Below are 22,018 nucleotides of genomic sequence, written 5' to 3' on the forward strand. Positions count from 1 at the left end.
TGGCTAACATGGTGAAACCCCATCTCTACTAAAAATACAAAAATTAGCTGGGCACAGTGGCGGGCGCCTGTAGTCTCAGCTACACAGGAGGCTGAGGCAGGAGAATGGTGTGAACCCGGGAGGCAGAGCTTGCAGTGAGTGGAGATCGCGCCACTGCACTCCAGCCTGGGCGACAAAGCGAGACTCCGTCTCAAAAAAAAAAAAAAAAAAAAAAGGTGTTCAATGAAAAACTTGTACACAAATGTTCATATGTTCACATAACACATTTCCGTAAAAAATGGAAATGTCCATATAATGGAACCATTATTCAACAATGAAAACGAATAAAGTGTTGATTCATAATACAACATGGATGAATCTTGAAAACATTAAATAAGCCAATCACAAAAGGCAACATATTATATGATTCCATTTATATGAAATGTCCAGAGAGGGACAAAGGAGTAGCAAATGACTGCTTAATAGATATAAGGTGATCAAAACAGTCTGCAATTAGGTCATGTTTCTAGAATAATATTATGTATATACTAAAAGCCACTGGATTATATACTTAAAAATACAGTTGCTGGCCAGGAGCAATTGCTCATGCCTGTAATCCTAGCACTTTGGGAGGCAGAAGTGGGCAGATCACTTGGGGTCAGGAGTTGAAAACCAGCCTGGCCAACATGGTGAAACCTCATCTCTACTAAAAATACAAAAAAATTAGCTGAGCATGGTGGCGGGCACCTGTAATCCCAGCTACTCAGGAGGCTGAGGCAGGACAATCACTTGAACCTAGGAGGCAGAGGTTGCAGTGAGCCGAGATCATGCCACTACTGCACTCCAGTCTGGGCAACAGAGAGAGATTCCATCTCAAAGAAACAAAAAACAAAAAAAACCCATTGCTTCTTAAACAACACAGGTTTGAACTGCATGGGTCCACTTACACATGAATATTTTTCAACCAAATGTGGATTGAAAATAGTTATTTGTGGGATGTGAAACCTGCATATATGGGTGGTCGAATTTTTGTATACATGGGTTCTGCTGGGCTGACATGAGCATGTGCAGATTTTGGTATATTCAGGGTGTAGGGTGTGGGTCCTGGAACCAATGCCCAGTACACTAAGGATGACTGTAATTAAAATGAGTTTTATGTTACAGAGTTTATATCAATAAATAATAATAAGGAATATTATCAGGCCAAAAGTCAGATGTCCTGCTTGCCAAACAAACGCATCTTATTTACACATGTATTACCCATAATGCTTTTCGGGTATAACAAATCCTAATGATTTCTGATAGCTGACCTTAGCCTAAAAAGTTATCTAAACCTGGCATGGACCACCAGGACTGGTGACAGCAAATGTCAGCCAATAGTTATTAGGACAAGGTTCTGCCCTTAGTTTATCTGATATTGATAAGGAAGTAAAAGAAAGTGAGCATCCATCTTCGAGACTAGGCATTCTCAAGAAGGTGGCAGCAAGTGTCACTCTGGTCATTTATAAGACAATTCTCTTGACAAAGATTTGTTACCATCACAAACTGAAAATAGTTATTGGCCGGGTGCAGTGGCTCACGCCTGTAATCCTAGCACTTTGGAAGGCCAAGGCAGGCGGATCACCTGAGGTCAGGAGTTCGAGACCAACCTGGCCAACATGATAAAACTCTGTCTCTACTAAAAATACAAAACTTAGCCGGACATGGTGGTGTACACCTGTAATCTCACCTACTCAGGAGGCTGAGGCAGGAGAAGTGCTTGAATCCAGGAGGCAGAGGCTGCAGTGAGCCGATATGGCACCACTGCACTCCAGTCTGGGCAAACCAATAAATTAATCACCGCATAAACAATATTAAAAACCATTATCATCTCCTCAAATGACACAGAGAAAGCTTTCAATAAAGTCCAATATCTCTTCATGATAAAAACCATCAACAAACTAGGCTTTGAAGGAACATACCTCAAAATAATAAGAGCCATCTATGACAAACCCACAGCCAACATCATACTGAAAACAGGCAAAAGCTGGAAGCATTCCACTTAGGAAAGGGATGCCCATACTCACCACTCCTATTCAACATAGTACTGGAAGTCCTAGCCAGAACAATCAGGCAAGAGAAAGAAATAAAACGTATCCATATGGGAAAAGAAATCAAATTATCAATCTTCACTGATGATGATTCTATACCTAGAAATAACCCTAAAGACATTGCCAAAAGGCTCCTAGAGCTGACAAAGTCAGTAAAGTTTCAGCATACAAAATAAATGTACAAAATTCAGTAGCATTTAATATATACCAATAACATTCAAGGTGAGAGCCAAATAAATAATGCAATCCTATCTATAATAGTCACACACACATAAATAGTTTTTAGGATAAGTAGCTAGCCACATGCAGAAGAATGAAACTTAACCCCTGTATCTTTCACCATATACAAAAATTAACTAAAGGATTAAATACTTTAATGTAAGAGCTCAATCTATAAAAATCTTAGAAGAAAATCCATGAAATACCATTCTAGACATCAGCCTTAGCAAAGAATTTATGACAAAGTCCCCAAACGCAACTGCAACAAAAGCAAAAATTGACAAGTGGGACTTAAATAAACTAATGAGCTTCTGTACAGCTAAAGAAACTATTAAAACAGAGTAAACAACCTACAGAATGGGAGAAAATATTCAAATTATACACCCAACAAAAGCCTCATATCCAGAATCTATAAAGGAACTTAAACAAGCAAAAAACAAATAATCCCATTTAAAAATAAGCAGGCTACTTTGCCAATGAAGTAGCCATTCCTTTGTTTCTTTACTTCTCTAATAAATTTCCTTTCACTTAAAAAAAGAAAAAAAGGGGCAAAGTACATGAATAGACCCTTCTTCTCAAGAAGACATACACGGAGCCAACAGATACAAAAAAAGTTCAACAACACTAATTATTAGAGAAATGCAAATCAAAACCATAATGATGTACCGTATCATCTCACACCAGTCATAAGGAATATTATTTAAAAGTAAAAACAATTAAAACAAAAAATAATTTTAAAAAGTAAAAAAATAACAGATGTTGGTGAGATCACAGGGAAAATAAATCACTCTACCAAAAAGACACATTCACTAGTATGTTCACTGTGGCATTATTCACAATAGCAAACACATGAAATCAATCTAGATGCCCATCAACAGTGGACTGGATAAAGAAAATGTGGCACACGTACACCATGAAACACTACGCAGTCATAAAAAAGACGGCACAATCATGTCCTTTGCAGCAATACAAACGCAGCTAGAGGTCATCATTCTAAATGAATTAACACAAAAATACTCAATACCACATGTTCTCATTTTTAAGTGGGAGCTAAACAGTGAACACACGTGAAGATGAGAATAAAAGACAGTGGGAACTATTAGAGTGAGTAGGGTGGTACGGCAAGAGTTGAAAAAACTATCAGGTATTGTGCTCACTACCTGGGTGATGGGATCATTTGTACAGCAAACCTCACGGACAAGGAATTTACCCATGTAACAAACCTGCACATGTACACCTGAACCTAAAATAAAAGTTGAAAGAAAAAAAAGAAAGAACCTTTCACAAGAAGAGTTGTTAGCTGAAAGCCTCCAGCTTGCCTCCAGCTGTAGTGTATCTGAAATCAGTAGCAGTGTTTCAGCAAAGACCATGATTCCCTGGGTAGTCTCCGTCAATGACTGAGCATATCAAGCGTACTGGGCCCAGCTCTTTCTACTTATTAAGGTATCCCTCTATAGGCAATCTATGCACAGAAGTTCCCCCACAGGGCTGCTAAAGACTCTCATAGCTGTATTATGTGAAGTCTCTTCCTGTTGAATCTTCCTTCTTTCTTGTCTTTAACAGATGTCAGGCCTACTACATCAATGTCTATCTGCTCCTGCTGTTTACCTTACACATCTGCTATTCCACAATAAGTCAGTTTCACTTTTTATTCTATCTTGGGATCTGCTTCCAAGAGCATCTCAACTAACACATAGGCACATTCTAATTTCCAATCCCAAGGTTTATCAAAATCTAGCTACCATTCATTTCTAAGTTTGTAAGAATAAGTGATCAGGCATTTAACCAAGTTACAAATGGGCTTTTGTACTGCTACTAAGGAATGGAATGTAGATGTAAAAGTTTCTTCAGACTTTGAGAAGTTTCACTTCCTTTGAGGTGCTAAGTAAAAATTAATTTGGTTTAACCAACTAACCAATATTCACATGCAGAATCTATCAAAAATACTTACATAACTGTGTTGTCATCCACTAAGATATCACAACCATGAGCAGGACACGAAATAGTCTGAAAAAGATTGAAATTTAAACTGTCTTCATTCAACAAATATTTAATGAATGCTTACCATTGCCAGGCACTTTGCTAGGTTCTGGGAATACTTTAATGTTTATAGGATCTCAATCCTTCCCTTTCTCCTTAAAAGGAACGTGTGTGAGAGTATATCACCATAAAGCAACTAGATTTGCTAACCTGAGTGATTGGTTTTTAAACACACAACTTCAAAGGCAAAAGCACGATAATCTTACAAAACTGTGCAACAAGTTTCAGTTAACATATACCAATACTGATGCCGGCTGAGAAAACATTACCTGGAGTGGTTCTTTAACCGGAATGCCACATTACTTTAGGAAAAAGCCTATTACCTTTAGTTGTTTGAATCTAGAAAAATGTTCCCCATGCGATTCATGACACACAAAGCTTCACCTGTTTTTATTTGTGCAAATTTGTGCAAGGGTCTGAACACTATAGGAAATTCAGCAAAAAAGTGATAAACAACTTGGTATCTTTACCTGACCCATGCCTTCTTCCATTATTTTGGTAGTTAAATATTCACTCCAGCATTGCATACAAAACTTATGTCCACATTCAAGGCCAGTGAAATACTGTAAGAAAAATAAAACATGAACTTAACAAAGACATTATTAGAAAAATCACTATAAACAGTGACTCAATAGGGCTTGATAAGGTCACATTTCTTACAGTGGCTAAAATGTCCAGTTTGACAATAGATGGGCTCCTAAAATGAACTTTTCATGGTAAAATCTGGACATGCAAATTACACTGAACACACATACATCTTACGAATGGCGGGCAACAACATCTGTATTAAATATAAAAAGACAGACAAATGAGCATATGAAAGAATGCTCAGTAACATTCAGCATCAAAACCACCACGAAGGCTGGGCAACATGGCAAAACCCTGTCTCTACAAAAAATACAAAAATTAGTCAGCCATGATGACGCATGCCTGTAGTCCCAGCTACTTGGGAGGCTGAGGTGGAAGCACTGCCTGAGCCTGGGAGGCAGAGCTTGTAGTGAGCTGAGATCACACACCACTGCACTCCAGCCTGGCCAAAAGAATGAGACCCTGTCTTAAACAAAACAAAACACCACCACTTCACACTCACTAGAACAGCTACAATTAAAAAGACAGATAAAGCAGGGCATATTGGCTCATATCTGTAATCTCAGCACTTTGGGTGGCTGAGAGGGGAGGATTACTTGAGGCAAGGAGTACAAGACCAGCCTGGGCAACATAGTGAGACACTGTCTCCACAAAAAATTAAGAAATTAGCCAGGTGTGGCAGCACATGCCTGTAATCCCAGCTACTCAGGGGGGCTGAGGTGGGAAGATCACTTGAGCCTGAGAGGTCAAGGCTACAGTGAGCTGTCATCATGCCATTGCACTCCACACTGGGCAACAAAGTGAGGCTCTATTCGGAAAAAAAAAAAAGACAGATAATATTAATAACGAGTGTTGGTGGGGATGTAGAAAAATTGGAGCCTTCGTACACTGTTGATAGAGATGTAAAATGGCACAGCAACTTTGGAAACCATCAGGCAGTTCCTCAAAATATTAAACATAGGGTTACCATATGACCCAGCAATTCCAATCCTAGGTATATACTCGAAAGAAATGAAAACATACATCCATACAAAAACTAGTACACAAGTCTTCATTATAGCATTATTCGTAACAGCCAAAAAATGAAAACAATCCAGATGTTCATCAACTGAAGAAAAAAAGTAATTTTTTCCATATAATTTCCACAAATAAAATATTATTCAGCCATAAAAGGAAATAAAGTACTGATACATGGCCACAATATAGATGAACCTTGTTTTCAAGGTTCTTCTCCTGTCACTTGCATAGTGAAATTTCTTGTTAAAGAGTGAAAATAAGCCAGTCATAGAAGATCACATATTGATTCTTTTCTCTTTTTTTTTTTTTTTTGAGACCGAGTCTCGCTCTGTCACCTAGGCTGGAGTGCAGTGGCGCCATCTTGGCTCACTGCAACCTTCGCCTCCCGGGTTCAAGCAATTCTTCAGCCTTGGCCTCCCAAGTAGCTGGGACTACAGGAGCGTGCCACCACACCCAGCTACTTTTTGTATTTTTAGTAGAGACAGGGTTTCACCATATTGCCAGGCTGGTCTCCAACTCCTGACCTCATGATCCACCCACCTCGGCCTCCCAAAGTGCTGAGATTACAGGCGTGAGCCACCATGTCAAGCCTTGTTTGACTCTGTTACATGAAATGTCCAGAATAGGTATATCCATTGACAAAGAAAACAGATGAGCAGCTGCCTATGGGCTGGGGGACTTGGAATTAGGGGGTGAATTTAAAAAGGTATCTCCTGGGGGGTTATCAAGTGTTTTTAAAATTGTGGTGATGGCACGAAACTCTGTAGAATATACTAAAACCACTTTAAATGGGTGAACTGGATAGTATATAAATTATATCTCAATAAACCTGTTATGAAAAGACTTATTCAGAATAGCTAAGGATAATAGTAACTAACACTTTGTTCTAAAATGTTAGAGTTAAGGGATCCTTAAATGAAGCTGTATCCTCTAATGGGACATTAAGTAAACACTTTAAATAACATTAGATGATCTGGAGGATTATGTCTTTTAAAAAGATTCAAATAATGGTTACCTTATTTTAAAGAACATTTTGCAATAATTCACCACTAAATTATTTTTAATTGAGTAAGTTATACAGGCTTATGATTAAAAACAATTTTTTTAACAGTACAAGTTCAGAGTTTATGCTGAAAAATAAGCCTCCCTAGGCCGGGCGCGGTGGCTCACACCTGTAATTCCAGCACTACCGGAGGCAGATGTGGGCGGATAACTTACAGTCAGGAGTTCAAGACCAGCCTGGCCAATGTGGCGAAACCTGTCTCTACTAAAAATACAAAAATTAGACAGGTGTGGCGTTGAGGCAGGCATATCACTTGAGATCAGGAGCTCAAGATCAGCCTGGCCAAAATGGCGAAACCCTGTCTCTACTATAAATACAAAAATTAGCCAGGTGTGGGGGCAGGCACCAGGAGTCCGAGCTATTTGGGAGGCTGAGGCGGGAGAATCGCTTGACTCTAAGAGGGGGAGGTTGCAGTAAGTCAAGATCGGGCCACTGCACTCCAGCTTGGGTGACAGAGTGAGACTGTCTCAAAAAAAAAAAAAAAAAAAAAGGCCTCCCTCATTCCCATCCCTGTTGTTTGTTTCCTCTACCCGGAGGCAACTGCTATTTCCAGTTGCTTACAAATTCTTCCAGAAGTGTTCTAATGTACACACTTACACACACATTGTAACAGTACCACAAATTCTCTTCTGCACCTTGTTTTTTGTTGTTGTTGTTGTTTAAAAAAATCCAATAGGGCTGGGCAAGGTGGCTCACACCTGTAATCCCAGCACTTTGGGAGGCCAAGGCAGGTGGATCATTTGAGGTCAGGAGTTCGAGACCAGCCAAGCCAACATGGTGAAACCCTGCGTCTACTAAAAATACAAAAAAATAGCCAGGTGTGGTAGTGTATGCCTGTAATCCCAGCTACTCAGGAGACTGAGGCAGCAGAATCCCCTCAACCCAGGAGGCGGAGGTTGCAGTGAGCCAAGATCGCACCCTTGCACTCCAGCCTGGGTGACAGAGCAAGACTCCGTCCTAAAAAAAACAAAAAAACAAAATCCAATGGATTTCTCATGTGGTACCACACTGGTGCAAGTTTGCCTCTTTATAGAAAGGTACCACAATTTTATTTACAGTCTACTATTAATGAACTTTTATACTGCCCTTTTTTCCCCTACTACACTACTGCATTGACTATACATATGTCTTTGTGATCTTATGAATGTATCTTACGACAAATCTGTAGAGGTGACATTATAATAAATATATACATTTACAACCTAATAGCTATCATCAGGCTCCCCTGCAAAGAGGCTGTCGTCATTTATACTGTGCAAGAGTACTTGGTTTCTCACACCCATGACAATGTAGTATATGATCCAACTCCTTGATCTTTGCCAATCTAACAGGTGAAAAATGCACTAACTTCTTTAGTTTTGATTTGAATTTCTTTTATTATAAATGAAGTTATAATATTTCAAAAATTTTTTTACACTGTATATTTCCTTTTCTGTATACTCTCTTCATATATTTTGCCAACTTTGCTGTGAGTTTTTCACTTATTTACAGGGGCTTTTTACTTATGTAGGAAATAGGCCATTTATAAGTAGGGGAAATCTTTTCCCCCACTTTAATTCTTAGTGTTCATATTTTGTTGCCATACAGAAGCTCTTTATTCATACACAGTGAAACTCATCACTGTTTAATTTATGACTTGTGAATTCATTAACTTTTATTTATGAAGCTAGGTAGGAATCTTAAGTTCCTATTCCTTATGGCTACCAAGTTGCTCCAACACCATGTAACAAATAATCAACCTTATTTGAAATGCCTCCCCTATAAACATTAAATTCTCCTCATGCATATTTGACTCTATCCTGTTCCACTGCTACCAAGTATCAAATAATCCACCCTATTTGAAATGCCTCCTCTATAATACACTACACTCTCCTCATGCATATTTGACTCTATCCTGTTCCACTGCTCTGCCTATTCTTGTATGTAGTAGGACTAGTCCTCACTCAACTCTCCCGTCAATCTAATCTTCTTTTTCAAGATTTTCCTATTTCTTCAATCTCAAATATTCAAGTCATCCTTTTATCTTAGTATTTGAAGTTTTCTTCAAAGTGATCTTTCACATTTCTTATCAAGTTTATTCCTAGCTCTTTTATTCTTTTTGTGGTTCTTATAAAGTGTATTTTAAAATTCCCTTAGACTTTCTATTTAGCCATTATGTGACATGTACCTATAAAATTCCTGATGCTACTTATGATATTAGATACAAATATCTGGTTAGGATAGAAATTCTATATATAGCATATCAACTATATTTTTTAAATACATAGACAAAGACATGAAAATAAATGTATGAGAGGGCTGGGTATGATGGCTCATGCCTGTAATCCCAGCGCTTTGGGAGGCTGAGGCAGGTGGATCACATGAAGTCGGGAGTTCGAGACCAACCTGGCCAACACGGTGAAACCCCGTCTCTACTAAAAATACAAAAGTTAGCTGGGCGTGGTGGCGCACACCTATAATACCAGCTACTCGGGAAGCTGAGGCAGGAGAATCGCTTGAAACCAGGAGGCAGAGGTTGCAGTAAGCCGAGATCACACCACTGCACTCCAGCCTGGGCAACAGAGTGAGACTTCATCTCATTTAAAAAAAAAAATTATATATATATATATATATATGAAGTGTATCAGTCCTGCAATTAGGTTTACTGAAAGAATGACATGTAAAATATATATCAAGCTTAAAGGGAGTCTATTATCATTATTCCCCATCAGAGAAGGAGATCTAACTTGTTACCACATCACTAATGGAGTCTTTGATTTTTAAGGCTATTAAAGGAAGGGGTATTCTGTAAAAGACAAATACAGTAAATATATCACCAACTCTAAAATGTTTTATTCAAAACTTAAAAACATATATAAACGCTTATATGTGCTTCATTCTTTTTTCAAGTAGAAAAGTTATTTAAAAAGAATAAAAGTAGGAACCCTTAAGAGAGATCAATGGTCACAATGGCTACCAAGTAATCACTTTAAGTCTCAACCTTTTTGACTTCTAGTCTAGAGCTCATTTTAAGATAAAAAGATAGAAAAAAAAGACAGATAGTTCATAAATGTAATCATTGGGTTTTCACACTCATGTGAGATGTACCTCTTTCAACCTTGTTACAACTTCAGCACATACATAAAAGCTTTTTATTCTTTTTAAATAACTTTTCTAATCAAATACCAAGATTAAACAAGTTAGGAAAATAAATCATACATGCAAGTCGAAAGATAGAGCAAAAAAATAAAAACACCAAAAACCAAAAACCAAATCTGTGGTCTAAAGATACATATTCATTGTGCTTTAGAGGAATGTATTATTATCACAGATATCTTCCTGTCTATCTCACTTTCCTTTCCTTCTCCGTCCTCTGATATATTCGTTTCCTCAAAACCTCGAGCTGGGTTCACCTACATGGCTCCCTGGTCTTTCCCCTAACCCAGGGGATCATATTATCTATTCCCTAAATTTATCCCTGTTTATATCACAGACACATCTGATCAAGAGAGTACATGAAAAATACATGAAATATCTACAGAAAAAATAAATGGACTTAAAGAAAATAAAGAATACACTCTTAAAAGTTTCATTTATCTGCATCACTTTACATACACAGCAACTAAACCCCTTTGTTTACAAAAATGACCTAGGGTCACTATACCTAGGTATTTATACACAAGTTCCCTTGTGTATAATACATAATGTGTTAAATGGAAGATAGGGTAAGACCTAGATATTTTCAAGCAGTGTTTCCAGCAACACCAAGATTCCACAGAGGGGCATCAAGGATGGGGTATGGGAGGGTAGACCACCCTTCCTCATAATTTCAACTCTGCCTTTACCTATTTCACATGTTATTCTTTAAATATACAAATTATTTACTTCATAAAAATGAGACACTGGCCGGGCGTGGTGGCTCACTCCTGTAATCCCAGCACTTTGGGAGGCTGAGGTGGGTGGGTCACCTGAAGTCAGGAGTTGGAGACCAGCCTGGACAACATAGTGAAACCCCATCTCTACTAAAATTACAAAAATTAGCCGGGTGTGGTGGTGGGTGGCTGTAATCCCAGCTACCTGGGAGGCTGATGCAGGAGAATCACTTGAAACCAGGAGGTGGAGGTCGCAGTAAGCCGAGAACATGCCACTGCACTCCAGCCTGGGCAACAAAGCAAGACTCCGTCTCAAAAAAAAAATAGAGACACTGTAGTCGAAGCTACATTTCCTAGTACAGTGGTGGGCCAGTACAGCTATTATCTTAACTACTTTAACCTAAAACATTAAGTTGCTAGGGTTAAAAAAATTTCTGACTTAGCTATAACACATTTGGGAAGGACTGGGGTGGAGAGCAGAATCTATGAATTTACAAAGTGCTCCAATGTCTCAGGACATAGTTTTTAAAGAAGCAGCCACTCAAGACAGTTAACTCCAAAGGGTTGTAAACTAAGCTATCAAAAGTACTTATTTTAAAATGTGCATGTGACACTGCATAAAGCAAAAATTGCTTTCTGGAAGGATAAAGATACTGAAGATATATATAATAAAAAAATACAAATGCTTGGAGAACAGTAAAATGTGCGAGTTATACAATGTAGGTAAAGAACTCACTCATCCAATAATAAAGCTCCATGAAGAATTTCAGGTGACATTTACTTTCAAAACTCTAGAGGTTAAACTTACCCTTCTATATGTGTCTAAAAATTATGAGGAAAGGACATCCTAGTTTCGTCATGATACTTTTCGGAACACTTAGCAGTTTCCATAATGCTTTTAACTTACTTGCCAACCCATGCTGTTCCTTTTGCTATCTTGTCCTATCACTTGCACAGGAAAATTTCTTGTAAAAGAGTAATTTATTTACATTTATTGCTTCCATTTCCTTTCCCACCTTCAAGTCAATGACTCTTTAGCCCATGAAGTTTGGTTTCTCATCCTACTGCACTCCTTCACTTCATTTCAAATTAACTTTTAAAATCTTTTCTCTGAATCTTTTAGTACTATTTACCATCCCCCAGTTCTTGAAAGTACATTCTCTCTTCCTTTGGATTCTGTATTGCTACATTTTCCTGGTTAGCCTAACTACCATGCCTTCAGATGTTAGTTCAAATTTCTGTGAATTTCTGTGGTGAGTCCTCCCTGATCAAAAACTGGGTTAGGTATCCCTCCAACACGTTCCCACAGTATCGTTATCTTATATTTGCCCTGCCAAAGCACTTACCATTCTTTCTGAATATGTCACCTTACTACTTACCTACCCAACTAACCCGTAAATTATTTGAAGTTAGGAATTATGCATTTATTCTCCATTATTTCTTAGAATAGTGCCTAGTGTGTTCAATGAATAGGTTCTCCATCATCAGTTACACTGTAAATCTCAAGTCATGCTTTTGAAATTCTAGTTTGTTAAGACTGTTAAGACAATACCAAGAACAGTGAGAAAGTTATAGTGGATATTTGTAAGCAGCTAGCTTCAGTACTCAAATCAGAGTTAAGATTTAAATTAAGAAGGAACTGGCTATGATAGAGCAGGAGGAAAAACACCAAGAAGTAAGGAAACCTTGTAAAACCTGGGTCTTAGTATTACCTCACGGAAGCATTTAACTGTAAGCACTATGTAAATCTCAACTGGCAAACAGAATCTGTTAAAGACAATAAAACAGTCAAAATATGAATTTAATATATTCTAATAGTATTTTTTTAAAATATTCGAATTAGAATTGTGATTTAAGGTAAGAGAAATGATACAGCTTTCAGGCTGGAAGAAAACTGAAAGAATATCTTATTCAACTCAGAAAGAAAAAGAAACTGCTGGGTGCGGTGGCTCACACCTGTAATAATCCCAGCTCTGTGGGAGGCTAAGGTGGGTGGATCACCTGAGGTCAGGAGTTCAAGACCAGCCTGGCCCAGCCTGGCCAATATGGTGAAACCCCATCTCTACTAAAAATACAAAAATTAGCCAGGTGTGGCAGCGGGCGCCTGTAGTCCCAGCTACTCGGGAAGCTGAGGCAGGAGAATCACTTGAACCTGGGAGGCGGAGGCTGCAGTGAGCCAAGACTAACATCACACTCCAGTCTGGGCAACAAGAGCAAAACCCATGCCAAAAAAAAAAAAAAAGAAAGAAAAGAAAAGAAGAGACCAGGCGCGGTGGCTCACGCTTGTAATCCCAGCACTTTGGGAGGCTGAGGCAGGCGGAACACGACGTCAGGAGATTGAGACCATCATGGCTAACATGGTGAAACCCCGTCTCTACTAATAATACAAAAAATTAGCCGGGCTTGATGGCAGGCGCCTGTAGTCCCAACTACTCGGGAGGCTGAGGCAGAAGAATGGCGTGAACCCGGGAGGCAAAGCTTGCAGTGAGCCTAGATCGCACCACTGCACTCCAGTCTGGGTGACAGAGCAAGACTCCGTCTCAAAAAAAAAAAAAAAAAACTGGAGGAACACAGTGGCTAACACTTATAATGCCAGCACTTTCAGAGGCCAGGTGGGCAGAATGCTTGAGCTCAGAGAAGTTCCAGACCAGCCTGGGCAACACGGTAAAACCCTGTCTCTACAAAAAACAAAACAAAACAAAAGAAAACAAAACAGAACACACACACACACGCACACACACACCCCAGAAAAATCAGCCAGACACGGTGGCATGCGCCTGTGGTCCCAGAGTTTGAGGCTGCAGTGATCATATCACCGCACTCCAGCCTGGACAACAGAGCAAAGTCATCTCGAAAGAAAGAATGAAAAGAAAAAAGAAAAATCCAGTGACATTAAATGGCTTACCTCCCCCTAAAGCCAAAAATTTCATGTTAGAGTTATGATCAAAACTTGAGAATTTGAAAATTCAGTTCACTACTTTACCTACTAATCTGATCATTCTATTTCTCTGAGTACTTAATTATCTTTTAAAACTTTTCTCATCACTTGTACATGTGAACAAGTTAACTCCCCGGAAATGGACCCCATTAGAGATACACATATACAACTCTAAGATAAACAATAAAAATCCTTCAATATAAATATTAGCCAGGCTTGATGGTGCATGTCTGTAATTCCAGCTACTTGGGAGGCTGAGGGAGGAGAAACACTTGAACTTAAGAGTCTGATAAAGGCTGTAGTACACTATGACTATGCCTGTGAATAGCCGTAACACTCCAGCCTGGTTGGCATAGTGAGACCCCATTAACAGATTAATTGTGAAAATAACAGTGTCTAAGACTTGGTATACAGTAATTATTAGAAAGAGCTGCTTAACAATTAAAGCAGAGAACATGAACAAGACAGTTGTAATTATCATGGAATTAAGTTATCTCTTAGATATCTTAAGACAACTTAAGACTAAACTTCCTTAGTAAACACTCAAGTAAAGCATCAAGCAAGCAAATCATCTCAGTTCAATAAATTTTATTTTATATTTTGAGACGGAGTCTCACTCTGTCACACAAGCTGGAATACAGTGGCACGATGTCAGCTCACCGCAGCCTCTGACTTCCAGGCAGCAATTCTCATGCCTCAGCCTCCCAAGTAGCTGGGATTATAGACACGCACCATCATGGCAGGATAATTTTTTTGTATTTTTAGTTGAGACAGGTTTTCACCCTGTTGGCCAGGACGGTCTCAAACTCCTGGCCTCAAGTGATCTGCCTGTCTTGGCCTCCCCAAGTGCTGGGATTATAAGCATGAGCCACTGAGCCCAGCTTCAGTTCAATAAATGTTTAGGAAGGATATTTGTACTTAAGGGATTAACATCAGTTATTTGGTTGTCTTCCTTATCACTGGTACTGTTCCAACTCTGTCCCCACATACCATATTTAACAATCTCCATTTGAATGGATTTGATTAAGTGAAAATTTTATCTTTTGAAGAATTCTGAGAGTTCCCTAGCAAATAGTATTAACAATATTTATGAGTGTTTCTGGATATTTAAAAAACACAGTTTAAATCTATTTTAATTTGGATGAGAAACAATTCTACTCACTGCCTACCTATTACACAATTCTCCCCATGGTGATAAAATAAACTCCAGAAAGATTTAGGTCTATAAATGACAACTTGGACAAGTTGTTGCTGCTTTAAAAAACAAATAGGGGTTGGAGGTAAGAGGCACCAAGCTCTTACTCTTTTCCTTCCTTTCCTCACACTGAATACATTGATAGGTTATGGCTTAGAGGCTACTACTAAGTCCCACAGATTTTCCTTTGTCTAAATAATGGAAGTTGATTTACCCTCTGAAATACAAAGTCAGCACTAGCCTTAAACTACTGAAATACAAAGTCAGCACTAGCCTTAAACTACCAGATACTCACCGAGTTAGGGTAGTTCAAGTAGCAGATCTGACAAGGCATATCCTGTGCTGATGACCTTGTATTCATCTGGCGTGTTCGAGACTTTTTACTTGGATTAATTACATGACACTCAGCAAAGAGCTTCTCCAGGTTTCCATCAAAGTACCTGCATTATTTAAACAGAAAGGATAAGAGCCCAGCAACTGCACACTGTTAGAGCTCTCCAAAAACCTGCTTTTCTATGGGGAAAAGCAAGAAGCTGAATTAAAATAAAACAAGATAATAACCTTTTTACTCAGAGGAAATAAAAGCTATATGGTACAAATTATAGCAAATAAAGGTGTGTGTATACATGTGCATATATATATATATTGCAAGCAGCAAAAATTCAGTCTACTCTTATATATATGAGTATATATATGTGTGTGTGTGGGTGTGTGTATATATGTAAACTAGTAGACTGAGTTTTTGCTATTTTTTTTTTCTAAATTTTGTTTTTAAATAATTGAATCTTGGGAAGTTAAGCTGTTAGTATTTTAACAGTACTGCAACTAAAACTTAAGGATTAAATACTACTCTATGAAGAGTAATATTTTACATGGGTAGGCTATATTTTATACAAATGAACTCATTTTATTAATAATTTTAGTTAAAGCAATTTAAACATATTAGCTTTAGTAAACAATTTATCTTACCACACAAATCATCTTAAAAATAAAATTACTACATGTGTCTCATTCTACATAATAGACTTGCTTTCTAAACGTTCTTTCGAAATATTTTTAATTTACTGAGAAAGGAGAAGAAATAGAACAAAAAAGTGTAACTTCAAACATTTTATATAAAATAAATTACATATTAGCTTTTCATAAAATATGTATCTAAATATAGAGGTGTTCCATATCTAATACATCAAGAGTATATGCCAAGTACTACCTAGAGTTTTAACTAAATAGCAAACCTCTGGACAAAGATAGTAGAGCAGACCTTAAGCGGGAGTGGGCAGGGAAGATAGTGGTAAATACTTAGCACAATGTTTCCAATTAATTCAGATAAGACATGTTCCCTGACCTCCTGAAATAGCTTACTATTCAAAAGGGAAAAGCAATAGATTCAAAAAATTTTTTAAAAAAACTTTTCAATTTGCAAAACCAATATAACCAGCAAAAATATTAATGCATAATCTGGTCAATTACTTTTTAGGTTGTAAAGCCCAGGTTACAATAACTATAATGCTCTTTATATACAAACAGGAGATTTTCAATTTTAAAAGTAATTCAATACTCAAAAGGAATTTCCAGTATTTTTAATTAAGGTCTTATTTAGGCTTTGTGTCAAAGGTTACTATACCTTACTGTACCTCCAGAAAAATCATTCAAATGAAACAAACCATATCACTTCTCCTAAGACTAATAAATATCTTTTTTATACTTTGACTACAACATATTTCAATGAAATCATATTATCAATTGAAATGCCAACACATTACAAAAAGGAGGATTATCAGAAAGTTCAAGTTGTCAGGAACTCATACAAATAGAAAATTAATGTCTCTGATGATTCAGATAATCAGAATATATCTACAGCAGAAAATCAAATGCTTTCCTACAATTTTGAGATAGAGTCCCACTCTGTTGCCCAGACTGGAGTGCAGTGGTGCTATCTCGGCTCACTGCAAACTTTGCCACCCAGGTTCAAGCGATTCTCCTGCCTCAGCCTCCCAAGTAGCTGGAATTGCAGGCCTGCCACCATGCCCCGCTAATTTTTGTTGTAGTATCCAGGAGCGGTGGCTCACACCTGCAATCCCAGCACTTTGGGATGCCGAGGCGGGTGGATCACTTGAGGTCAGCAGTTCAAGACCAGACTGGCCAACATGGTGAAACCCCATCTCTACTAAAAATACAAAAAAATTAGCTGGGCACAGTGGCGGGTGCCTGTAATCCCAGCTACCCGGGAGGCCAAGGCATAAGAACTGCTTGAACCCAGGAGGCGAGGTTGCAGTGAGCCAAAATGGTGCCACCGCACTGCACTCTAGCCTAGGTGACAGAGCGAGACTGTCTCAATTTTTTAAAAAAATATATAAAATACCAACTTTTACCTGAAAAACCGAAAGCATAAGAGACTAACACTAAATATCAATTCATAAACCAGCTAAACACCTTGTTTTATAAAAATATTCACGCTAACAAGACAAACTTCTGTCATCCAAAATTTGACAACATGGAACTAACGACTCTCATACTCTGGTTAACATTCTAGACAGTATTCTATGAGTATACAGCCACACGGACATGTGTCTCCAATTTCATATAAGTAACACCCTAGTCCACATTTATAACCTGCTTTCTTCACTAGACAATATCTAACAGACATCTTTGTCATTAAATGTCTACATTTTTCATTTTTGCACAGTATTCCACTATAGTTATTTACTATAATATATCTAACCAATGTTATTCTGAAGGACATTTAAATGTGCCACATAAAAATAATCCTTGATTAAAATCTTAGCCCATCAGATAGGGAAAAATATCTAGACTTAACTTGTATTTCTTTATTAGTGAAGGTGAATACATTTTTCTGTGGTGATCTTATTCCTTATTAAGTTCAGTGTGTAAAGAGGAAGAATAAATCTTTGTTTCATGGGTTGCTTTCTTTCTCCCATTTCTTTCTTGTCTTTCAACTTTCTTTAATGGTGTTTAATTATCACTTTAAAATTTTTATGAGGCACATTTATCATGCTACCCCACTGTGATTTCTGCAGTTTATACCACACTTTAAAAGACTTCTATACCCAAAGATTTTAATGGAAATTCATTAATGATTTAGATCTCACCTTTAAACTGTTTCTATTAAAACTGTTGATTTATTTTTTACGTAATAAGGAGTACGGGATTCCATTTCATTTCAATCCATTTATTGAAGGGTTGTCTCATCTATTGGAAACACTTTTTCCCACCTTTAGGTTTCAGCTTACATCTGACTTCCTCAAATAAGTGATCTCTGACAGCTCCTCACTTCCAGCCCCATTAGATAAGGTTCCCTTGAATTGCATCCCATTGTTACTCCTAGTCCTTTGCAGCACTTAAAACATTACTAAGTGTAATCACTCTTTATGTTTGCTCTGCTAGAAGGTAAACCCCATGAGGACTACTTTATTATTCCTGGAGCCCTAATGTCTACAGGCATGTTACAAGCACTTAGTTTCTTCTTAAAGAGTAACTGACTAATCTAACTCTCAGCACTGACCTGTTTACCATATACCAACATTTCCTATTTAGACGAGTTTATTCCTGGACTCTCCATTCTATTCCACTAATTTGTCTGCTCTTGTAGTTGATACATTCTCAATATTTGACAAAGATCCCTTTACCATTCTTCTCTTACAGAATTTTCTCTGCTATTCTTCCATATTTGTTTTTTCAAGTTAAGTATAATCATTGTTAATTTTTTTTAATCCTGTGGAACTTTTACTACAATTATATCAAGTAAACTGTTACTTGATAGAATCGACTCTATAATATTGTCTTCCTAGCCAAGAACAAAGTATCTTTCAATTTACTTAATTCCAATTCCCATTCAGTCCTCTCAACAGTTTTGTAACTTTTTTTCACTATGTGGATCCTGCACATATTCCAGTGACTTTATTCTCAGGTATTTCAAGTTCTTTTTGTTGGGAGAAAAGCTGAGTGTTGGGAGAGAAGCTGAGGCAGGGTTTGCATATCTGCTAGACGTGCTGGCTCCTTACTTCTAGCACTCCCATGATCTCAAGTAGCCACGTTTCAAAGAAAATGCTAAACCCTCACAGCTTTGTAAGCTCATTCGCTTGATACACCGCTTCCTTTCAACCCCCACATCCTCACCACCTGTTTCTTTGTTTGATCACTAATAAACAGCGTGGAGTGTGGGCTCCCAGAGCTCCAGGGTTCGCAGCCTCCATACTAGCGTTGGCTCCCTGGTCCCACTTTCTCTCGTCTTTTCTCATTCCTTTGACTCCGCTAGACGTCGTCGCCCCAACAGTCTGGTGTTGGGTCTAATCAACCCAATACTTTTTAACTGTCAATCTGAATTCCTCTGCTTTAGATAGCTTTAGTACTGGAGTTTGTAACATTTTTTAAAATAGGAGTTAATAGCTTATTTAAAAAAAATAAGAGGGTCTCACTATGTTGCCCAGGCTGGTGCACAGTAGCTTTTCACAGATGCAATAATAGCATACAGCCTTGAACTTTTGGCCTCAAGTGATCCTCCCGCCTCAGCTTCTTGAGTATGTGGGACTACAGGTGCACACCACTACATGTGGCTTGGAGTTTATAGTTTTTTGATCCATTCTAGAAGCCACCAAATGAACTTTCAAATACTGCTAAGTATTTTAAATGAAATATGAGTGGGAAGCTAAGAATCCATTCATATTCTTGAGGGTTAGTGGGCCTAGAAATCTTCTTTTATCAAAGTTTCATGTATTTGTTCTGATCTGTATTTACTATATGGTCTGTTCACCCCTGACTCCACAATCTTTATTTGGAAATTACTAAAATCTAATTTAGTTTTACTAGGAGTTGCCTGTATAATTAATACTTAAATACATTTCTTATAAAAGTTAAATAATACATTGATCATCCTTTTGGTTTTGGTTGCAACTTCCTAAAGCTCTTCCCGGTTGATTATAGTTTTATATAATGTTTTCACTACATACATTCTTTTTTTTTTTTTTTTTGAGATGAAGTCTCCCTCTTGTCACCCAGGCTGGAGTACAATGGTGCAATCTCGGCTCACTGCAACCTCCGCCTCCCGCGTTCAACCGATTCTCCTGCCTCAGTCTCCCAAGTAGCTGGGACTACAGGTGCCTGCCACCACGCCTGACTAATTTTTGTATTTTTAGTGGAGACAGGGTTTCACCATATTGGTCAGGCTGGTCTCAAACTCCTGACCTTGTGATCTGCCCGCCTCAGCCTCCCAAAGTGCTGGGATTACAGGCATGAGCCACCACGCCCTGCCCATTGTTTTTATATTATGTAGCCTTTCTTTCAAGAATGATAACTGTTTTTTGTCTCATAAACTTGATCACCTCCAATTACTCAGACATAATTCTAATGCTTAAATGTGTTCAATTGCTCACTTTGGACAAAATCCTTTCCCTCCTCAATATTCATATAGAGATAGTGTTCTATTTTCTTGTTACCTGTTGCTACTGAGGAAGTCTGTGGCCAAAATAATTTTCTCATTTTATTCTTTCTTTATTCTTGAACTTTAGCAGTTCCACCAGGCTTTATTCTAAGCATTTAACTTTCTCTTTTGAAATGTCATTTGGATATTAATTACCTCAAGATCCTTTAATCGTTAGGAATGTGTTTGATTTGCATCCAGTCTCTTAAGTTGTCCTCCATGTCTACCATTTGCTATTTACTTCTTTGTCCTTTTCCTGTCTTCCAGACCTATTTTCTGTAATGCCTGCTCTATTTCTTTCTATCAATGTGGTTTCAAGTTCTACAAGATCATTATTTATCCTTTCTTTTTTTTCTGTTCTGCCAGTTTCCTTTTCACCTTCTTCTGTTGTTTTTCAGTTTAACTTTGATCCCTCATCTCAGAGTCTATGTTTAATTTCCTAAGACAAAGCTGATTTCTTCTAATTATGATTGTTTTATTTAAGACTACTATGCCTGGAGAGTAGTCCAGGCAGAGAATAGGCTGGATTCTTAACTACCCACACTGTTTACCTAGGTACTTATCTGGAAGTTCCTCTGATTTGCTGGCTTCTATGTAAATCATTGCTTCTGAAAATCAGACCAAAATAAAAAGGAACTGACTCAGTGTGAAGCAGTGTAGTTGAGGTATCTTTAATGAGTTAACCAAATACTTCTCTCTGCTTCATTGACTTGAAAGAGCTGCAAAGCTTATCCTAGAACTGTGCTTCCCTCCTTGCCTGTAACCCTGCCCATCCTTTTCAGGAAATCATGTTGATCAAAACAAAAAAAACAAGTAGCAGTGTGGTTTCTCCTTCAGTCCAGCCTCTCCTTAGTGAAGCAAGGGCACAAGCAGGGTATCACCCATTCCTATGGCCTATATTTGTCTACATTAAGATTTTCTTATAGACAATTATCTGTCAATTTAAAGAATATTAGATTTAAGCAGTTTCTCAGTAGACTGTAAATTCTCTTCTCTCCAGGATCATTTCTGCATATTGAGTATATTTACAGAAATACAGTTGAGCAACCTGGCAACTTTTCAGAATATTTGGATCTTAATTTTTCATTTTACTTGCCTGTTATAGAGAAACATACCAAATAATATGAATTAAATTTCAAGGCAGGAAAGTTACAGCCTACGAGCTCTTATGTCTAGTTGAGGAGAGAGGAAACAGGGCTGGTAGGGATCACCACTGGCTAGTGTTTCTTCTTGAATCCTGAGTGACTGTGGCATCACTGTTTGCCATTCTAATATTTATCTTCAAAGCTACTAAGTCTTCAAACCTCATGAAGACCAACCACTACTGGAGAAGTACTAATTCTCACAACAGAATCAGAAAAGCAAAATGTTAAACCAACTTAAAGATATAAAGTAGGCTTTTCTATGCTGTATTCTTTTTTTTTTTTTGGAGACAAAGTCTCTGTCGCACAGGCTGGAGTGCAGGCTGACTTCATCTCAGCTCACTGCAACTTCCACCTCCCAGGTTCAACATTTCTTGTGCCTCAGCCTCTGGAGTAGCTGGGATTACGGATGTGTGCCACCACACCTGGCTAATTTTTTTGTGATTTTAGTAGAGATGG

The 22,018-nt window shown here is 38.0% G+C and overlaps 1 protein-coding gene and 1 pseudogene across 1 annotated transcript in view; one reads left to right on the plus strand and one right to left on the minus strand.

Moving 5' to 3' along the window:
• The window catches only part of ARIH1 (ariadne RBR E3 ubiquitin protein ligase 1), a 117,014-nt gene that overhangs the window by 27,242 nt on the left and 67,754 nt on the right, over positions 1–22,018 (minus strand). Inside the window, exons 3-5 of the mRNA XM_033189470.1 lie at positions 15,276–15,420; positions 4,799–4,891; positions 4,240–4,295 (exon numbers count right to left, since the gene is read on the minus strand). Coding sequence (XP_033045361.1) covers positions 4,240–4,295; positions 4,799–4,891; positions 15,276–15,420 — 294 coding nt within the window. The remainder of the gene's footprint in view (positions 1–4,239; positions 4,296–4,798; positions 4,892–15,275; positions 15,421–22,018) is intronic.
• On the plus strand, positions 10,035–10,132 carry LOC117071946 (annotated as a pseudogene).

The sequence above is a fragment of the Trachypithecus francoisi genome, unplaced genomic scaffold (genome assembly GCF_009764315.1).
Source record: "Trachypithecus francoisi isolate TF-2019V2 unplaced genomic scaffold, Tfra_2.0 Lachesis_group3, whole genome shotgun sequence".
Lineage (NCBI taxonomy): Eukaryota > Metazoa > Chordata > Mammalia > Primates > Cercopithecidae > Trachypithecus > Trachypithecus francoisi.